This window comes from Panthera tigris, chromosome A1 (genome assembly GCF_018350195.1).
Source record: "Panthera tigris isolate Pti1 chromosome A1, P.tigris_Pti1_mat1.1, whole genome shotgun sequence".
NCBI classification, from domain to species: Eukaryota; Metazoa; Chordata; class Mammalia; order Carnivora; family Felidae; genus Panthera; species Panthera tigris.
In genome coordinates, this window is record NC_056660.1 from 108,066,221 (window position 1) to 108,087,923 (window position 21,703).

The window sequence follows — 21,703 nt, forward strand, 5'->3', positions numbered from 1 at the left end:
TGCCCAAAATTAAGACAGAACTAAGTTATAACTGGATGCCACCACAAGCCTCCAATTTTTATCTCACTTAGCTGAAGTGGTCACAAAGTTATCAATTAATTCTATTATAAATGCAGAAAATCCTGAATTTCACTCCTACCACAAAGAGAACCATGCCAACCCATGAATAAGAAACTGTTTAGACCTTACAAAAAATTTCACACTCAGAGCATGGTGTCGTACTGCACTTGGACAAGTAAACCCAAGCAAAGTAAAATACTTTAGTGTCGGCCATTCTATCTCCTTCCTTTGGCCAAAAAAGGAATCAAAGAATGAACCAGACCAAGGAAGGAAAGCATACTTAATGTTGTCAGATCTTCTATCTTCAAAGGCTTCAGATGCTCCTAAGATAAAGACCAAAATATGCTTAAGATGGCCTCCACCTGATTCTCCAGAACCTTCTCTTCCTGTTTCCTCTTCTTTCATCAAGGTGCTTGCACACACTGATTTACTTTCACTTTTTCTACCATGTTGCTTAAGATCAACTACACACTCTTTTCTCTGCCTTTACCAACCTCTGAATTTAAATTCTTCAGTTAACTTCCACATTCTTTGCAAGTTATCTTATTATTAACCAGATACAGAGTTGTATAACTCTTCATATTTTTTAAATAGCGCTGTGGTGCCTGGGTGGCATGTGACTTTTGATCTTGGCCTCAGGTCAAGACCTCACGGTTTGCGAGCTCAAGCTCAGAGTCGGCCTCTGGGCTGATAGCACAGAGGCTGCTTTGGATTCTACCTCTCCCTCTCTCTGCCCCTCCGCAACTCAGTCTCTGTCTCTCTCTCTCAAAATAAATAGACTTAAAAAATAAAAGTTTTACTAAGGCAAAATTTAAATACCATAAATTCGCCCATTTGAAGTGCACGACTCAATTTGCAAGAAAACTAAAACAAATGTGCAAAGATCACCACAATCCGGTTTTAGAACACTTCTGTTTCCTAACCAATAATATGCTCTCTGCATAGATTTGCCTTTCCTGGACAGTTCATATAAATGGAATCATATAATATGTGGAGGTTCTGTCTTGCTTCTTCCACTTAGCATGTTTTTGAGGTTTATCCATGCTGCATTATAAATCCATGTTGCCTTTATTCCTTTTTTACTGCCAAATAGTATTCCATTATACAGATACATGACATTTTATTTATCCATTCATGATACATTTTGATTGTTTCCAGTTTTAAGCTGGAAATACAAATAGTACTACTAAGAACATCTGTGTACAGTTTTTGTATGCACGTGTTTTTATTTCTCTAGCATAAATAAGTAAAAGTAGAATTACTGGGACAAGTGGTAAAACTGTATGACTTTCTGGGAAACTGTCAAACTATTTTCTGCAATGGCTATACCATTTAACATCCATATCACTAACATATGAGGATTCCAGGTGTTACCGTATCAGTGCCAATACTTGGTACTGTCTACGTTTTTTAATGTAGCTATTCAAATAGCTCTGTACGAGTGACATCTCATTAATTTTTTGTGTTAATTTTGTATAGTGTAAGGTAAGGGTCTAAATTAACTTTTTGCAAGTAAATACTCAACACAGCATTATTTCCTGAAAAAACTATGCTGACCTCCTTGAAATGCTTTAACATCTTCATCATAAATTGTACATTGGTGGTTGGTTCCTTTTTAATCCTCAATCATATTATATCCACAATATGCAAAGATCTTACCTGGAGGCCATTAAAAACAAACTGTTCATAATTACAAGGGTTTACTTCTGGCCTCTCAATTCTCTTCCACTGATCTATTTATCTATACTTTTCTTTTTTTGATAGCACTTAAATATGTGTAACTTTTAATTAATTTTCTCTACTTGACTAAACAATAAGCTCAATAAAAACACTGTGTCTTCACACCATTCTACACCAAGGTAAGCATAAAGCGTAGCAGAAAAACATTTAATAATAAATGGATCAACAGATGGATGAAAATAGCTATTAAAATTCCTATGAATCCAGTTTAATGCTTTAAAAATGGTAAATGTAATGTGCTGGTAATGAAACATTAAAGTCAATACTATCTCAAAATACCTGGTGAATCTATATAATAAAAGAACTCACCACTGCCAAAATTTTTAGAAGGAAAACAGGTACAAATAGTTTCATCATCTTGAGAACGGGAAAGACTTTTTTAAATAGGACATGAAAAGCATTAATCACAAGAGAAAAACTAGCCAGAATTAGAAAAATTAGTCAGAAATTTCTACTCTTCAAAAGATGCTTTTAGCAAAGTGAAAAGGCAAGCCACAGAGTAGGAGAAGATCCAAGAAATAGAAGTATCCCAACAAGGGACAAGGATATGGAATTTATAAACAATTTCTACTAATTGACAGAAAAACTACAGAAAACCCAATTAAAAAATGGTTAAAAATTCAAATCAGGTTTCATAAAAGGGCTATCAAAATAGCCTACAAAAACATGAAAATCATTCATTATTAATAAGCATGGAAATGTAAAATAAAATCATAATGAGATAATAAAATGAAATATGTGAGTCAGATTCTAATGTCAGATTCTCCTAAATTTGGTCACACACATTTCCTATAATTCTATTCCTAAGAATATGCCCTCAAATGTTCAGGAATGACTATATAAAAGCACAAAAAGACATGAACAAAATGCTCATACAAACCTTACTATCTACAAAAGGAAAAAACTGGAAACAACCCTAATATCTATCAACAGTAGACAGGATAAACGAATTGTGTTATTTTCACACAGGGTGCAAAGCAGTGCAAAAAGACTAAAGTAAAAACATGGAAAAATCTTAGACGTGTCAAGTAAAAAAAGCCTGACCCAAATATTTTTATCTAAGTGGACTTCAAAAAGAGGTAAAACTAATTTATGGTGCTATAAGTCAGAAATGGATTACCTTTCTAAGAGAGCTGACTAGAGCCTCGGGAGAGCAGATATGTTCTCTCTGTTCAGTTGTGTATTAGTTATTAATATATAATATTATATGTATTTATTAAACTTCACTGCACTGTAAACATTACATGCACCTTCTATTTCAGTGTATGAATATATTACAATCTGCTGTAAATAAATTCCTTCCAAATCAAATGAATTTCAATGCTAAAAGTCAAAATTTAAATATTAAAGCTATTAGTTGAAGTTAGTTAAGAAAATACTTACCAAAAAAGAATTTGATTGCCACTGTATCTCTCATAGCGTGCTCTTGCAGACATTAATCTAACATATTAAAAAAAAAGTCAAAAATTTAAAATTATTTTATCTTCAATTTTGTTTTAAAAATAGTGTTATAATTATATACTTCAGTAGACAATGATCGTATCTACCACTAACTTCTTCACTCAACTACAAGAATTTAGAAATAGGGACATCAAATGCAGTATTTTCGAAAACATCCATTGGATAATATTAAGTGGCAACAAACAAAATCTCTTATGTATATTCTATAACCTGCTAATTCACACTGCATAATTTTCCTTTTCTATTATGGAAAAATACACATTTGTCTGATTCACTACTGAATCAGGTTAAGAAATTACTGGTAGAAGTGGGGCACCTGGGTGGCTCAGTCAGTTAAGCGTCCAACTACAGCTTGGGTCATGATCTCAGAGCTCGTGAGTTCGAGCCTCACGTTGGGCTCTGTGCAGACAGTTCAGAGCCTGGAGCCAGCTTCAGATTCTGTGTCTCACTCTCTCTCTGTTCCTCCCACGTTCACACTCTGCCTCTCCCTCTCTCTCTCAAAAATAAATAAACATTAAAAAAAATTAAAAAAAAAAAGGAAGAAAGAAATTACTGGTAGAGGGGCGCCTGGGTGGCTCAGTCGGTTGAGTGTCTCACTCTTAATTTTGGCTCAGGTCAGGGTCATGGGATCAAACCCCCTGCACTGTGCTCCAAGCCTGAGACTTTCTCTTTCTATCTGCCCCCCCTCACCCCTTCATGCTCTCTTTCTCTATCTTAAAAATAAAAATAAAAGAAATTACTGGCAGAAGCATACACACAAAGTCTGTTGAATACATAAACATTACAAAAATTCATTAAAAATGTTTTTAGTGTTACTAAATGCTCTAGTTTTCAGCACGCTTCTTCCATACATATGCTGACATCTGAATTACGTTATACATAAAATAGACAATAATAAACCCAGGGGCACCTGGGTGGCTCAGTTGGTTAAGCGTCAGCTCAGGTCATGGTTGACTTCCACTCAGGTCATGATCTCACAGTCTGTGACATCTCGGGCTCTGCACTAACAGTGTGGAGGCTCCTTGGGATTAGATCTCGGGCTCTGCACTAACAGTGTGGAGGCTCCTTGGGATTCTCTCTCTCTCTCTGCTCTTCCCCTCTCACACTCGGTCTCTCAATCTCTCTCAAAATAAATAAACAGAAGAAAGAAAGAAAGAAAGAAAGAAAGAAAGAAAGAAAGAAAGAAAGAAAGAAAGAAAGAAAGAAAGAAAGAAAGAAAGAAAGAAAGAGAGAGAGAGAGAGAGAAAGAAAGAAAGAAAGAAAGAAAGAAAGAAAGAAAGAAAGAAAGAAAGAAAGAAAATAAACTCTAACAATTATATTTTAGCAATCTAATCTGGCCCTTAAACAGAAACTTAAAGAATGATCAGAAAAAGTAACGGATAAGCTGGTCATGGAAGGAAAACACACTCTAAATTTTGATATGCAAAGTTAGGTGCTTTACAAAACTCAAAAGTGTTTTTATAAATATAACGACAATGACATAAGGTAGCAGGACAGAAAATTTATTTTACAGAGTAGGAAAATAAGGTTCAGAAAGTTTATGGGTCCTGTTCACAGGGGCTCATACCAAGTCGAGAGTCCTGATCCGTCCACTTTCATACACTACATCATACTTTGCCTATCCTAAACATATGACCTAATAAATATCAAAAAGAACTACAAAAAGTAAACAGCTTTGTTTTCACTGGCTAGCAAATACTGAACACTATGCTTTGCTTCAGGTAGTTATTCTCATGTTACCCTCAAAACACTGTAACAAAGATAATCTTATCGTCCCTATTTTACAGAAGACAAAACTATAGCTTACATGTTAAGATTTGCTCAAGGTTCCATAGTTAAGAAAAACTGTGATGAGAAAGCAGAAATTTCTATGCTTATCCTAAAAAAGCCCCCAAATCATGTGGCCCCTACAATGATCTATCCAAACTCATCTGAATAACTCCATAGCACAAGCTTTTAAAACACAGCATCGCACTTACCTAAGCTGATGTTCCCTGAGATTTGATAGTATTTCCATTCCATGAAGATAAGAATAAATAGTATTTAAATCCTGGTGAACAGAAAAAAAAAATTAGATTATTTTTCAAATATATCTTTCAAGATATCTTAACACCCCACAATTGTGATTTTAAGCAACCATTTATGACAGAACCCTTAACTATAGGAAGACTAATAAAATCTGAATTAAAATAAATCTGAAAAGATAAGAGTTACCTCTACTCATACAGGAACCTCCCTCCCCCTTCAGTAGGACAGACAGCCTGTACTCACACAATGCCAGAAATCAAAAACTCATTATTTCATATGAAAGTCTATTTCATTTCTAAACAGATGTAACCCTTCTTGCTCAATGACATCCAACTATTCAAAAGGAACTATTGTATCATCTTAAGTATTATAATTATTATTTTCTCCAGATAATGCAGTTTCAGTATTGGCAGATTCCAGATTTTTTTTTTTTTTTTTTTTTCATTTTAGGCAGAGAGAGAGCAAGCAGGGGAGAGGGACAGAGGGAAAGAGAGAGAGAATCTCAAGCAGGCTCCATACTCAGTGCAGAGTCCGACACAGGGCCCGATTCCACAACCCTGGGATCAAGACCTGAGTCAAAATCAAGAGTCAAGCACTCAACTCACTGAGCCACCCAGGCGCCCCTGCAGGTTCCAAATCTTTAAAAGTACCCTGGCTGACCTCCTATAGACATGACCCAGTTTGTCAACATTCTTACTAAATATGACTTTCTAAAAAATCTCTTTCTAAAGAGGCTCAAAGTGATTATTAATCAACAAATAAACAAACAATAAATAGTCCAGTGGGACAACCTTACTGCTCACTCTGTGAACAAGGAAGGGCACCTTTCTCTAGCCCTCAGATAACTAGCTATTGAAAGTCTGAAGATAATATAGTATAACCTCAGCTAAGAAGAGAGACAGATTAAAGGGAGAATGTGGGAGCAGTCCAAAGTCCTGACAGAATGGTGTACTTTACCACTTATGCAGAATTTTGGTGCACAGTGATTATAAACAACCTTAAATTTTCTTATGTAAAACGTACCTCATTATTTTCTCCTAAGAACAATGACTTTATACCAGGACAGACTGCTCCCAAACACAGACCTCAGACAACTTCTATTTTAATGGATTACTAAGAAAACATGGAGCCACTAAAACAGCAATAATCTTTGATTCTAAAAATTACAAGCAGCAATTAACCATGATGGAGTCAATGACCACACGTCTGTAAATCCTTGAGAAAATGGGAGTGAATTAGATTTTTATGTGTATATATAAAGGATAAGTTCAAAGGAAAAACCCTAACAAATGAGGAAGGTCTATAAAATTCATGAAGACAGCAGACAGAGTAGTGATATGGTAAACTGTATTTCCAAAGATGGCTACAATGGTATTTCTTATCCTATAGGCTGTTTTGCAATAGGACCTTATCACTCCTTGCCCCCACCCCCCATCAAAAACTGGAATCTTACATGCCTTCCCCGTGGACCTGGCTGGTCCTGTGATTTGTTCTCATCAAAAGAAGTAAGGATGTGTAACTTCTAAGATTCAAGTGTCCTAAGACCACCAGTGTTGTGAGGAAGCCCACTAACCTCATGGATAAACAAAGGCCACATGGAAGAGCACCAAGGCATCAGATATGTAAGCAAGGTCTTGAAACAGTGTAGCTACTAAATGAATGGAACTAAGAGAAAGATCCCAGTTGGCAGTTCTGTGAAGCAAAAGAACCAACCTCCCAGCCAGAACCTTCTGAACTGAGGTAATAAATAGCATTCCAGCCAAAGTCTGGCCCATAGTGAACTCACTGAGCCTACAGACCCATCTAATAGTCTCTCTTCACTATGTGTGTTTATGATTAAAATGCATATACTTGTTAGTTAGAATAACCCCCACAATGGGTCCAGGACCTATGTGGTATAAGCAGTCACAGTGCAAAAAGCCAACAGGAAACCTCTGAAATTGCCCATTCTCCAGAACAAGATAGTAAATAAATGACAATATTGCTTGCAGAGAGGGAAAGGACAGCAAAGACTAGTGCCATCAGTAAAGACTTAAAGTATTTGGGGTGGGGGTCTATCTCATATTATCATCTTCACAAAAAAGATGTATATTTAAAAAATGACTGGATACTGCCAGAGACTTAACCAAATGGCAACCGATATTCTCAACATAACATAGTTGTTAGAACTTATTAAGCCTCGGGTATTGATTTGGTGACTATATTCTTTTCCATTTAAATTACAAAAACTTGGGGTGCCTGGGTGGTTCAGTTGCTTAAGCGTCTGACTTCAGCTCAGGTCATGAACTCATGGTTCGCGGGTTTGAGCCCCGTGTTGGGCTCTGTGCTGACAGCTCAGAGCCTGGAGCCTGCTTCAGATTCTGTGTCTCCCTCTCTCTCTGCCCCTCCCCGGCTCACACTCTCTTTCTCTCCCAAAAATAAATAAACATTAAAAAATAATAATAAATAAATAACAAAAAATCATCAGAAACACTTTGCATTCATGTGGGACAACATTAACTTACAGTTTTCCCTTAGGACTATTTTAACTCTCTAATTCTCTACCATAATACAGTCTGAAAACATCTAGACCTTCTGACCCATTACAGAGATGATATCTTGCTGAGTGGACAGAATGAACAAGAGAATAACCATGAGGAGGCTGGTACCCTGGAGTCCTTATAACATGTTAATACTCCAGAAAGTGGGCAATAAATTCTATGAGGAGGCAAAGGCCTACCACTTTTAGGTGTGCAGTGATCAGGGGCATTTCAGGACATCTCCTACTGACCAACTGTTGGGACTTCAACTTTAGGTCAACATAGACTAAAGGGGAATTGGACTTATCTTCCACTGTAAAGAACTAATAAAGATCAAAATGAATATATGATATACATTTTTCATGAGGTAAGACATCAGGAAACAAAAGACTGTTTAACATCTGACAGAGGACAAACGAAATGATTCATATAATGATGATACCTTACCGTCTGCTGGTATCTTTAGTTGTGGAGAAGGAGCTGGCAGTCTAGGGACAACAAAGTGGCTAGAGTTTGCAGAACACAAGACTGTTACACAGATATAAATTATGTTCTGGAAACCTATAGAAGGTGTCCTTTGCGTCTTAAGTTGAGTACTGATCATCCTATCATGCTCTTAACGAATGAACCAGCCACATGCTCTGGTTTCTTGCGTAGTTTTTGTACCAATTACCTCTGACACAGGCTTGAGGTATTATTATTACTAGGCGTGGTGTGCTGAAGATCAATAAAAGCTGATAGAGAAAGTAGAAACAAACAAACTTGACAGAGACAGGTTAAAAGTCTCACAGATATTTCTTGGTAGTAAATAATTTAAATGCTAGATTCAAGGAGGAATTAATCTACAGTACTTGAAAGCTGCTCTACTGAGTCTGAAAGAGGGAAGTCATGACATTCCAGATCAGCAACACCAGAATGTGCCACCTGTTCTGTAACTAAAATAACATACTGCAGAAATTAACCAAGGCTATGAGAAGAACAAATATCAGCTCTGGATTAGGTAATAAAATAATGGGTTCCACTTGGGCAAAAAATGATGAGGCAGTAGTGATGACTCAGTATTTCGGAAAACAGATCAACCATACTCTCCAAGCCAGTTATGTGAATGAACATGAGCAAACTGAGGTGGGTGGTAACACTGCCATCATACAAGAAGGCAGAAATCTTTTTACACTCTTCAAACAATCCATACCTAATGCATTCATTGTACGTACATTCTACTGGTTTTCAATATCATTTTTAAATGATATATTAATTCCTATTTGCAGCTCTGTATGAGGAATTAATGACCCTTTTATGTATACACTTAAAATTAAGAGGTCGCGCCTTCCTCAATTTTGTGCCAACCAGTGTGCTGCTCCTAGAATAATCCCACCTTTCAATTCTGCTGACGGCCATTCTACACATGCTTAGAAACCCAAACAAAACTTAGAAAACTCAAACTGGAAGGCTTTTTGTTTCTTCAACTCTACAAATAACAAATTTCTTATCTATGATATGCTTAATTCGTCACACAGTACTTTCAATACAACATCAATTATCTACAACATTCATTAACCAAGATATTTTATTCATTATCTTTGTTACTTGGAAAGCAAGTCCATCCCTGGAATTTTAACAATGAAAAATCTCTCAGGGTGGATCCTAAGGACAGTACAGATTCAATTTCAAGATACATATGTTCTGCAGCTACAGGTCTATATAATAAAAACTTATGGTGAAGAATCTTCTACAAATCAATGTTAGGCTGAAGACAGTGTGGTTAAAAACCTGGGAACCTGGAGACAGCCTTGGATTCAAATTACGCCTCTATCAGTTAGTAATCACATAACCTTTATTATCTGTACAATAGGAATGATTAACTCTCTCTGAATATAAAATGTTACATGTGTAGCAGAGAGATGATGACATGGTAAACAGTTAACAAATGTTAGTACTATGCATTTATATAAAGGTTTGGATCATAAATTTATAAAACACTAAATTACAGTCAGCAGACTATTAAAGCTATTTTGAATGTTTCTGACAATAGTGTCAAGTTAACAAGACCATGCATTAAACATAGAACTCTATCTCACTGGTTTTCTCACCCACAAAGGTATAAATATATTCTACAAAACGGCAATAAAGAGCTACACACACTTACCACACCTTGAGCCCAGTCCCTGCTATCTAAACACCATTTTCTAACATAAGAACCAGGGTTCCTTGGGTAAGTGACTGATTTCAGTAGTGGAGCAAGGAAAGTACAAGCCTCGAACATCTTTTTGTGCCAGAGAGTTAAGAAATTACTTACAGACCAATGGGGTCATGTCAAAAGGACATAGTAGCAGACTTTGAAAGGGCTCCCACTGGCTAAATGTGGGGTAATCTAATAATCAAAGGGAATAATGACAATATTAAAAACACAAAAATAATCCCTGAAATCAGAGTGATTGTTTTTTAAAGGGAGAGGCCAGGGGAAGGTGGGGAAAGTTCTATACAGAATGCCAGCTAATAATTGTGGGAGAAATATACAATTAGAAAATTATCACTTTCTAACAGCAAAGTAGTAGTTATTTAGGCAAAGATCATCAATGAATGCTAAAGTATTTGTCAAATACTGGCAAAAAACAATATATCCATACATTCTCAAAATATCACCTCAAAGATCACTTGTAACTTGCAGCACTGTACCTTTACAACAAAGAAATACAGGTAATCCAAATTAGCATCTGCCATAAAAGAAAGAACTGATAATGTGTCTTCTGATGTGACAATATTTGAAGAACATCATGGGGCACCTGGCTGGCTCAGTCAGAAGAGCATATGACTTAGTCTCAGGGTTGTGAGTTCAAGCCCCAATTTACTTTCAAATGGCTTAGCAAAATAAAATTTTGCTAGAGAGATGGAGGTAAGATAAATATGGCAAAATATCACTCTGAATGAAGAGTATGTAATAAAGGATACTAAAAATAGGGAAGATACTACTCTTCCCATGTTTCTATAGTTTTGCAATTCTCAAAAAACAAAGATGGGGGTGGGCAACATACAACTATGTCCTGCTTATTCACAGGGTTACAGACATTTCTAGCTTTCCTTAAATTTCAAGTCTTATTTAATTATCTACATTCTTTTTTTTCATTATCTTTTCTTGTGCATCCCCAATCATCACCATATTTTGACCAGTGTCCATGACACACTGCTCCCAAGAATGTTCTCTGGAAAAGCTTATCTCATTCCACCAGTTTATTAGAATTTAGTCTTACTATATATTTGGGTATACATTTGCTATAGCAGACTGGTAATTTTATTTTTAGATTAAAATACATTATATAGCTAATTACTTGAACATTAAGTTTTATTAATAAAAACTTTAACATTAAAAAATTATAGCCTGAAATTTTAATTTTTAGACCTGAAAATCCCAAGTGATATGCTTAAACATTAGAACTCCAATAATTAATCTCTGAAATGATAATGCATCAAAAGATCAAGTATCTAATTACTTCTAAATTCAAACTTTAGGCTAAAGTTCACTTTTTTGATCCCACTATATATTACACAATTATCCAAGATATGGTAATTCCAAGTTTCACATGCACTTTTCAATCCTTATCTCTACACACATTTGTTTTACAGAATTTGCTGACATATTCATCATTCATTCACTCCTCCCTCCTAAACTCTTTTCCTCCCATCCCTTCTATCATATGGTCTTCTGTGGGTTCTTGTCCTAATGGAAAACATTTGGTAACAATTACAAACACAGAATGTGAAATTAGAAATCCCAGATTAGAATCCTGACTCTGTAGTCTCCTAGCTGTGTGCCTTTAGACAAATTTTTCTGTGATTCCATCTTCCCATATGTAAAATGTGGACAGCACGTTGTTTCTGAGTGGTTTTGGAAGGATTAAAGGTGTATAAAGGTGTTGTTTTGTTTTTTTTTTTTTTAACAGTAACAGGCATCCAATAAGTACCCCAGCATATAAATCTTAGCCATTCTTATTGCTATTATTGCCTTTCTGCTCCAGAGGCTCCTGAGTCTCCATCACAGGCTTTGCCTTCTTTTCCTAGTCCGTTAAATGTTTATAAATGTTTCCATCACTGTGACATCCACCCTTTCTTCACTAGAGACTCTCCACCCACCACATCCATAGTTGTAACTACCATATATATACCAATGACGCCAATATTTGTATTTCTAGCCCAGAGTTCTCTAGTAAAACTTAGAAACTACACATTCTAGAACATAATGAACCCTTTCACCTGGGAGATCCATCAGCATCTGAAGTGTAATAAATGCAAAGCTAAACTCATTGTTTATACTCCTGGCTGGGTCTTCTTCCTAGGTTCCCTGATTTACGTGATGCTCTCTTTTTCAGTCGCTCTGGCCAGAAATCTATCAATTCTATTTCATAAGTATCTCTGTTCACGATCCCACCTGGAGCAATTTTGAAATTTATTATTTCTCACTGGGTAACAGAAAACAGTCTTCTTGCATCTAAGTCTGACTGCCTGTAATCCATTCTTCATGGTCCTGCCAGAGTTAACTTTCTAAAAAGCATATAGAAACTCCTTAACAAAGAGAAAGCAGTTCTTCAGGAGATCTGGACCCTGGCCATGCCTCCAGGCTCATCTCTGTTACTACTTGTGTGCCCAGGCAACTTGCACCTTTGTGTTAAGATCATCTTGTGGCCTTGACAAATGCAGTTCTCTTTTCAGGAAACACAAATTGTCCCTTCTTCATCTAACATTTACATATTCTCATCTATACTCAAGGCAGCATTCCCTTTTCTAAGACAACAAGAATGACACCTGCCAACCCTTTACTTCTCCCTCCCAGAGTCCTTCTGTAAACTCCTGAGTGCCTCCTTTTACAGCTATACAGTAGTTAACAGGGTATTTTAATTATCTGTGTATTTGCCTATCTCCTCCCCTAATGAAAGAACTTTAATCTTTGACCCCTGGCATTTAAAAATAGTACTTAAAAAATATTTACCACACAAATATCCACTAGGCACTCCTCCTCAAAAATTATGTATTCAACTCTGCCTCAGTCATTTAAGGCAGGTATTAAGGCATAAATACTCCAAACTCCAGATGGTACCTGTTACACAACTCTTTTGTGTAAAAGAAAAAAAAAAAAAAATCTGTGATAAAGCCTTTTATTATTAGTTGAATGCTCTTAAAAAGCCAAAATTGGGGGCACCCGGGTGGCTGAGTCAGTTAACCATCCATCTTCAGCTCAGGCAATGATCTCATAGTTTGTGAGTTCGAGCCCTGCATTGGGCTCTGTGCTGACAGCTCAGAGCCTGGAGCCTGCTCCGGATTCTTTGTCTCCTCTCTCTCTGCCCCTCCCCCGCTCACACTTTTTGTCTCTCTTTCTCTCTCTCTAAAAAACAAACTTTTAAAAAAAGCCAAAACTGAATACACTAGTACCTTTTGAAAACAAAAATATAAGTTATCAAACAGAATGGTGTAAAAAATCACCAATACAGACATCAAACACACCTGTTTTCATTCTACATAAAACTTGAGAATTCTGAACTTCCATTACATTGATATCCTCCACTGAACTGACACAGCACCTTAAAATACTGCATACATCACAGGCAAGATAAAACAGTAACAATTTATTCAGGAAAATATTAGACATCTATGCAGATGATAAACAAAAGTTCAAAGCTTAAAATATGGCCTAAACTTCACTGTTCTGAGAAGTGGGGTGCTACTGAACTGAGGAAGTCACCGATGAATCATGTGACCTTGAGCAAGACATTTCACCTCTCAGAAGCTTAGTTCCTGGATCAGTATGCAACTCATTTCACTAGCTCTTGACCTCACCGGCTAAAGTATTTCTAAGAGTGCTATATATACATTCACAAATACTTGCTGGCAGTGATACTACTTTAGTTTTGTACTAAGTGTCCTGTCCAGTGAACCTCACTATCTCTGCCACATGACAAAGCCTAAAGCCCTCCAGCTGCCAAAGCTTTAGTTTATGGCAAAGTAGTGGAGAGTGGAAAACATCAAATAGGGGCTGCTCAGGCATCCAGAATCTCATGTTCTTAATAAAGTGGCTCGTTCACTTCTTATTTACAGCAATATCTCAGTTTAAATAGGCTGGTCCAAGGTTAAATCAAATAATGACTACAATGTTACAGAGCTCAGTCATTCCATCCCTTCCAAAGAACAGGACTTTGTCACACAGTCAAGCTCATCATGCCTGGATGCTCCTCCTTTCTGCAGAATTCTCTTGGGGCAGCTCCTCAGTCTCTCCAAAACAAAATCTTAGGGTGTCTCAATTCCTCATTGGCTACAGTTTTTTCTCTAGGTGGGAATCTCCAATACATGTAAAATGAGGTGCCCAGAAGAGATGTTGTCTAATAAAGGCCCCATCCAGATGTCTATTCCTTTTCTATCCAGTTGAATTTACAAATGAAGGCCAAAGGGCCCCACAAGCATAAATAAATTCTTTTACTTCCAAAAAACCCTCTGAATGTGCATCTGCTGTAGAAAAGCACAAAAGAATCTTTGTTCTGCCACCCTCAGGGATGTGCACAGTGACTCACTCAAAAATGACTCTAAGTACAATGGCGCACTTTTGCCAATTCAGGAAAAACCTCTACAAGTCTACATTTAAAGATCACTATTCTAAATTCTGAAATGGATAAATAACTACAAGAATACTAAATTTTATCTTCTTACATTCCTAGCTCCCTCTTTGGCTTTTCTAATAAAAATTTGTGTTTTGTTTGTTTTTTAAAGCCTTTTTCTGATTGTAAAAAGGCAATTATATCAGCATCTAGCTAAGCATGAAATTTTTGCCCAGGAAAGTTTTAAAGTCATCTGGTTGAAACTCTATGAGAAATTAAAACTGGTATTTATCTTTATTTCTCTGAAATTTCCTGCACATGTGTTTTTTGTTCGTGTGTGTGTGTGTGTTTTAAAACTAAACAAAAAAGGAGTTTCTATCTGTACTACTTATGATGAATTCCAAGGTAAAACAGTCTCTTCATGGCAACTGTACTTTACTCATGTTTTAATTAGAGGATATTAATAGCAAATGTTTGCCATTTTGGCCAAACTTCATCAGTCTTTTAATCCCAGCACTTCAAATATTAGACCAAAAGAAACCACCACTAGAAGAATAGGGGAACAGTAAGTATTTTTCACATTCCTTTTTTTGTAAGTTTATTTACTTTGAGATAGAGCACACACAGGAGCAGGGGAGGGGAAGAGAGAGAGGAAGAAAGAATCCCAAGCAGGTTCTGTGCTGTTAGCACAAAGCCCAACGCCAGCTCCATCTCACAAACTGTGAGATCATGACCTGGGCAGAAAGCAAGAGTCAAATGCTTAACCAACTGAGCCACCCAGGTGTCTCACACTGCTTTTCTTTTTAAAGTCATTTAAAAAATATCTGGAAACCTACTATGTACCAAGTATTGCATACTAGGCACTGGAACATAAAGATATCTTATTTTCAAGGAGCTTACAGACCAGCCAGAGAGACAAACATGCAAGTAATCATAACAAAGTAATTACTGTGGTAGAGGAAGGTGTCAAATATCCTGGGAACACTGAGGAGTGGAAAAGTGAGCAAACTGAATTTGCCAAGCCAGAGGATGGCTTTCCACTAAGGAAATGGCAAGCTAGTACGTATGGCTACCATTTATTGAATGTTGATCACAGGCACGTTGCTAAATACTTTACATATATTATCTCATTTAGTCCACACAAAAACCCCAAAATGATATTCAGTCTTAAAAAAGTTAGGTAACTTGCCCAGGGTCACTCAACGTCTCAGTGCTGGAACCCACACTTGACAAAAATTCCAGGGCTATAAATACTGCACCATACTTTCCCCTCTTGTGTAAAGCAAAGAGACAGGAGAATGTGACACAATGAACAATGCTTCTCACTGCTATCTATATATCACAACTACTTAAGAAGTTCTCTGTAAGTACTAATGCTTAACACTCCATTCCACAAGGTTCTAATCCAAGAAAAAAAGGGTGGGCATACGCATTCAAAAAAAATTACCTAAATTGAGAAATATACATAGCCTAAGTTGAGAAGTACAGCGTTAAGATATTTGTAAGTAGTTAAAAGGCCTATGTTTGGGGTGGGGGATGATAAGGCTAGAGTGCCAGGTAAAAAATCATGGAGGACTTTATCTGTTTATACATATCACAAATGGTACTTGCTGCCTTCACTTTCTTGGGACTTATGTCCAGGATCCTTATTCATCAATCCAGTGAAATCATTCTGATAGACAAAATCCAAAGAATTTATCAGTCCTCACTTTTCTTGAACTCTCTACAGTATCTGACATTACTGATAAGGCTTTGATTTCTGTCTAACACCCTCCTATAGCAGCACTCTTCTGTTCTCCTCCTACCTCTTTAACAACTTCTTTTCACTCTTTTGCAGTTTTCTTTTCCTTGTCCCATCCCTTTAACAGGAGAGCACCCAAAGGGGCTGTCCTACTCTCATTCTGCTTTTCATCCTGGTCATTCCTACCAATCTTATGACTTCACCTACAATCAACATGCTGTAGACTCTCATATCAACTCAGATCCAAAGCCTGGTTTGATCTTAAGCTCAAAATTCTTAATGAGCATCCCTATTCTGTATCCCTTGCACAGAGTCTCAAACCCCTTCCAAAATTGAATCTCCTCCTACCCTAATTCTTCCCCTTAATGATGCACTCTTTTTAAAAATTTTTTTAAAATGTTTACTTATTTTTGAGACAGAAAGAGCGTGAGCAGGGGAGGGGCAGAGAGAGAGGGGAGACACAGAATCCGAAGCAGGCTCCAGGCTGTGAGCTGTGACCACAGAGCTCAACGTGGGACTTGAATTCACAAGTGTGAGATCATGACCTGAGCCAAAGTCGGACACACACCTGACTGAGCCACCCAAGTGCCCCAATAATGTACTCTTAAACATGCAGTTACCCAAATCAAGAATCTAGAAATGATCTAAACTTCTGCTTTGCTCTTGCACCCAGCCAAAACCTGTTCCCAACAAGCAGAAGACAGGAAGGTTTTGCCAGACTTAACCTGGTGCTATTAGAAAGGCTTGAGAGGAACCTAACGGCAGGGCGTATTTTGGCCTTCAAATGCAACTTCTGGGGCTGAGAAACACCTGTCTCAAAAGTAGGTCTGAACAGTGTGAGGCAGACAATTCAAAAGGGTAGCCAAAAGATGAGTTAAGATACAAAGGAAAGACAGGTGTAGATCAAAGAAATCACCAAGAGAGGAGGTACAAAGTTCAGTCCAGAGATAAAACACAAAAATACAAGGTAGCTTCATAGTCCTCTTGGTTGCTGGAAAACAGGCAGAACAAATTTATGGTAAAAGATGTGACAACAGTGCTTTCCTCTTGGAAAGGGCATTGATTGGAAGGGGCAAAGGGGCAGTTTCTGAAGTGGTGGTAATATTCTATACTTTGATTTCAGTGATACCTAAATATATATGTAAAAATTAAGCTGGCAATATACTTACAGTATATGGACTTTACCGTACGTGTATTATAGTCAATTTCAAACTTTGAGAAAAAAAAAAAAAAAAGCCAGTTAACACTTTGGGCCAATTCTACCTCCTCACTATCTCATTATCCCATATGCTACTGCCTTATCTCACACTTGAACTACTTCATTTGTTTCCTATAACCAGGACCCGAGCTCCTGGTTTCCCTGTTATCCTGGTAAAATCATTGAAGGTCTTATCTTTCATTCAGAAAAGTAGGCTGTTTTGGACAAAATGTTGCATGTTCACCCTACCTATAAGCCTTCCTGCCTTTGTTATAGCACCGTACTTCCTCCCCAATACATCTTCTACAATGCCCAGAGTAATCTTTGTAAAGCTTATCTTCAGGCTCTAAACCCTCCAATGTTTCTCCTTTATTCATAAAATCAAGTTCAAATCCCTAAAATGATCCAACCCAGCTAGTATATCCAGCTTCAACATTTAACATCCAGCACCATGTACCACACCCCACAACCAATATGTGATGTTTTGCAACCTTTATTCATTATCACATCCTTTCCAAAGTACATTTATAGGCATTTTTCCTAAATGCTGCCCCCACTCCAAATCAAATATTAAGAAATGAAATTCTGTCAGGGAGAACTTAGTTTTAGAAGGCTACAAGCCACAGTAAGATTTTTTTCACTATGCCCCTAAGAAATAATTTTTGTCCCTTTGAGGATGATATCACCCCAATGAGGAATACATGCTAACAGAGAGGGTTCTTATTCTACCCATATACTTTGCCTTTGCTGTTGTTCCTCTCTGCCTGGAAAGACCTCCCTTCTGGATATCATACAGACAGCTATTCACAGTGTTTAAGATTCAATTAACTGCTCCTCAAAGCTTTTCCTCTCCCACTTGCAGTCCAAAGTATCCTATCCATACCTTTGTCACTAATAACCTTAACATTTTACTGATGTTTTCATGACTGTCTCTTAAGTTATTGAAAAACAGGGACTATATCCAATTTCTTTCTACAACCTTGGCTTTTAGTATTGTGTCTGACATATTTATTAAAGGAAAGGATAAATTAGTTATTACCTAGTTGATATAACCACACAACTCAGCTTATCTCAGACAGTCCCTCTTTAACCTGTTATTGACATAAACATTAATAATGCCTCAAAATAATGTGGATAACTTATATTGCTAATTTACCTAAGCATGGTAATTCTAAGCAAGACTGAAACATGATTAGATGTAAGTATTAAAAAGAATATCGTACAGTCACCTGGGTGGCTCAGTCAGTTGAGCATCCTACTATTGATTTCAACCTAGGTCATGGTCTCGTGGGTCGTGGGATCGAGCTTCAATGGTGACAGAGCAGACAGAGCCTGCTTGGGATTCTCTTTCCCTCTCCCTCTGCCCCTCCCCTGCTCATGGATATGCTCTCTCTCTAAAAATAAACACTTAAAAAAAAAAAAAACACTATAGCAGTGATATAATAAAAAAATGACTCAAAATACTCAGAGATAAAATTAAATGAGGGCCTGAACTAGGGTAACAGAGCAGGGGAAAAGAAGGTAGATATTCAGGACATAAAATTAACAAGGTTTAAAGGCCAGTTGGATACAGAGAAGATTAGCAGGGGGAATCAAGAGTGAAAATATGAATTTCTAGACTGAGCAACTGGAGCAGTCACCAACAGAATATTAAAAAGGAATGATGAGTTTTCAATTTAGGACTAGTGACTGAAGAACCTGGAGGACAATTTAGTAGTTAGATATATGGATCCGCAGCACATAAAAGGTGGTTAAGATGGACCAGGTATCAGCACATAAATATTAACTAAAGCCAAGCTGCTGAATGGCTTCCCAGGAAGTACAAAATCAGCAGTTCTAATTGACAGAAACTATTATCTATTTAACATGAAGACCACACAAAATTCTAAATTTTGTTTTAACACATTTATCCATTATTTAGTACATGCAAAGCATGATATTAAACACTAACAAAAAGAAACCCTAAGAGAGTTAAGGAACTAACTCTGAGGTAAAATGAAAGGTTACAGACAAAGAATGATGCTGGATACAGACTGAGCTGAGGAAAAGCCAAATTCAAGGCCTTAATTTTGACTATAGTATCTTTAACTTTGGTGTAAAGACTCAAAATGAGTACCTTAACAGCTTTCATTGATTTAGAGCACTAAGCTTTGCAGAGTACTTAAGTCTAAAATTTACCATTAAAAAAAAAAAAAAAAATCTCTGTGATGTGGAAATCAGAGAACTAGCTCAGTAAAGACAATGTGCTGTGAAGCTGGAACTACAAAGTAGGAGAAATAGCCAGAAAAGTAAAAACTGTTAGAACACATTCTAAGTGGTATACTTTTAAAACACATTTCCACATTCAATGTCTGGGTCACTAAGATTAAGATGATAGTTTCATGTAAGGACAACAGATGATGGTTCAAAATAAAGGGAGTACTAGTTCTGTCCCAGAAACACACAGTAGACTTCTTTACTCATTAACTACACAATGCAAACAAATGACTACAAGATTATAAGGCAGTCATTCTTATCTATTTGTGTATTTTTTCATAACGCTTTGCACCCACTAGGGATTCACAAAAATAACCTGTATGAATTTTATACCCTTCTATTATACACTTCATTGGTTTGGCTTTTCTTCTCCTGCACTGTTTGCTGCCACTCATCCTCTTTTGCTGGTTTCTGCTCTTCTCCCCTGATCTCGTAGTACTCAAGTGTGCCACGGGACTGTCTTCGGTCCTCTTCTATTCTCTGTGTACACTCACAGCCTTGGTAATTTCATCTAGTCTCATGACTTTAATTAATATCTGAAGCTAATGACTATAAAATTTCTATCTGCAGCCCAGCCCTCTCTAGAGAAAAACAAATTTGTATATGCAACTCCTTACTCAACATTTCTAATAGACATTTCAAACTTGAAATGTTCAAAACTAAATTCCTGATCTTCCCTCCCTAAACCTACTCCTGCAGCTTCTCCCCACCCAACCTTGATGGTAACTCCAACACTCCACTTTTCAGGCTGAAGACCGTGAAATCTTGTTCGATTCTACTTTTCCTCAAAGCACAAAGCTAATTCATTAGCAAATCCTACTGGCTAAACCTTCAGAGTTATTTCCATAATTGATTACTTCTTATCACCTGTATTACTATCACTTAGTCTGAGTTACAATCAGCTCTTCCTGACTTTAACATGAGAGTTTCTCATTGATGTGCCTGCTTCTTTGTACCCTTGCTCTCATATAGTCTATTCTCAACCCAGCAAGCAACCCGCGGGCGGGTGCTCTTTAAAAAATTAGGTAGTATAATATCACTGCTTTGGAATCCTCCAGCAGCCCCCTCTATCACACAAAATAGAAGTTAAGATATTTCCCATGATTTACAGAGTCCTTAATGATATACTCCCTCCTACACCACAATTTTTTTTCATGTTTATTTATTATTGAGAGACAGAGTGTGAGGAGGGGAGGGACAGATAGAGAGGAAGACACAGAATCTGAAGCAGGCTCCAGGCTCTGAGCTGTCAGCACAGAGCCCAACGCAGGGCTTGAACTCACAAGGTGTGAGATCATGATGTGAGCCAAAGTTGGATGCCCAACCGACTGAGCCACCCAGGTGCCCCTACACCAACTGCCTCCATGACTTCATCTCTTAGAATTCTGACCCTTGTTAACTCTCCTCCAGTTACTAAGAGCTCCTTGGTGTTCCTTGAATGCACCAGACATACTCTCCTCTTGGGAGCGCAATCAGTATTCCTTCTACTTAGAAAGCTCTTTCCCCATATATCTCCAGAGCTAATTCCATCACATGTATCAAGCCTTAAATGAAAATTCGTCTTCTCAAAAATTGTAACACTGACATCTTATTTAAACTGCAACTCAGCCCTTGCCCCTTGCTTCCAACCCCTTCAATCTTTTTTAAATTAGCAATTACCAAAGAATAAAATTTTAAGAATCCATTAAAAGAATAAAGATTTCCCGAGAAGAGAAACGAATCTGTGAGAATTTCAAGTTACCACAAATAAATCATCACTTGGATTCAGGTTTACCACTTCTCTACTCAATTTTGTACTGCAAACAAATTCTATACTCACTCAAAAGCAAAGGGGCCAATGAATCAAGCAAGTTTTGCTGCTAGATATCTGGACTCTAGACTGTATCGCCAGCAGTTGGTCAGCATTCCCTTAAAGCAATGCTGCTGCTGTTCCAGTAAAACAAGATAAAGTACTTAATGGGGCACACATTGCTCAACATAATTTTGTGAATAGTTCAGAAAATTTCCTAAGACTCAAAAATGGGCCATTTCAAACTAGTAAATTCTGCTATTAAAGAGAAGTAGAGACACCTGGGTGGCTCAGTTGGTTCAGCATCTGACTTCGGCTCAGGTCATGATCTCA

The 21,703-nt window shown here is 37.2% G+C and overlaps 1 protein-coding gene across 6 annotated transcripts in view; it reads right to left on the bottom strand.

Moving 5' to 3' along the window:
- Positions 1–21,703, bottom strand: part of RAPGEF6 (Rap guanine nucleotide exchange factor 6) — a 183,782-nt gene that overhangs the window by 159,912 nt on the left and 2,167 nt on the right. For 4 of the 6 annotated variants that reach the window (XM_007087786.3, XM_007087787.3, XM_007087785.3 and 1 more), the window contains exons 2-3: positions 5,241–5,311; positions 3,184–3,240 (exon numbers count right to left, since the gene is read on the bottom strand). In XM_007087786.3, coding sequence (XP_007087848.1) covers positions 3,184–3,240; positions 5,241–5,311 — 128 coding nt within the window. Of the gene's footprint in view, positions 1–340; positions 384–2,109; positions 2,175–3,183; positions 3,241–5,240; positions 5,312–8,250; positions 10,349–21,703 lie in introns of those variants that run through there. The other 2 variants (XM_042983419.1, XM_042983427.1) reach the window with 2 other exon arrangements.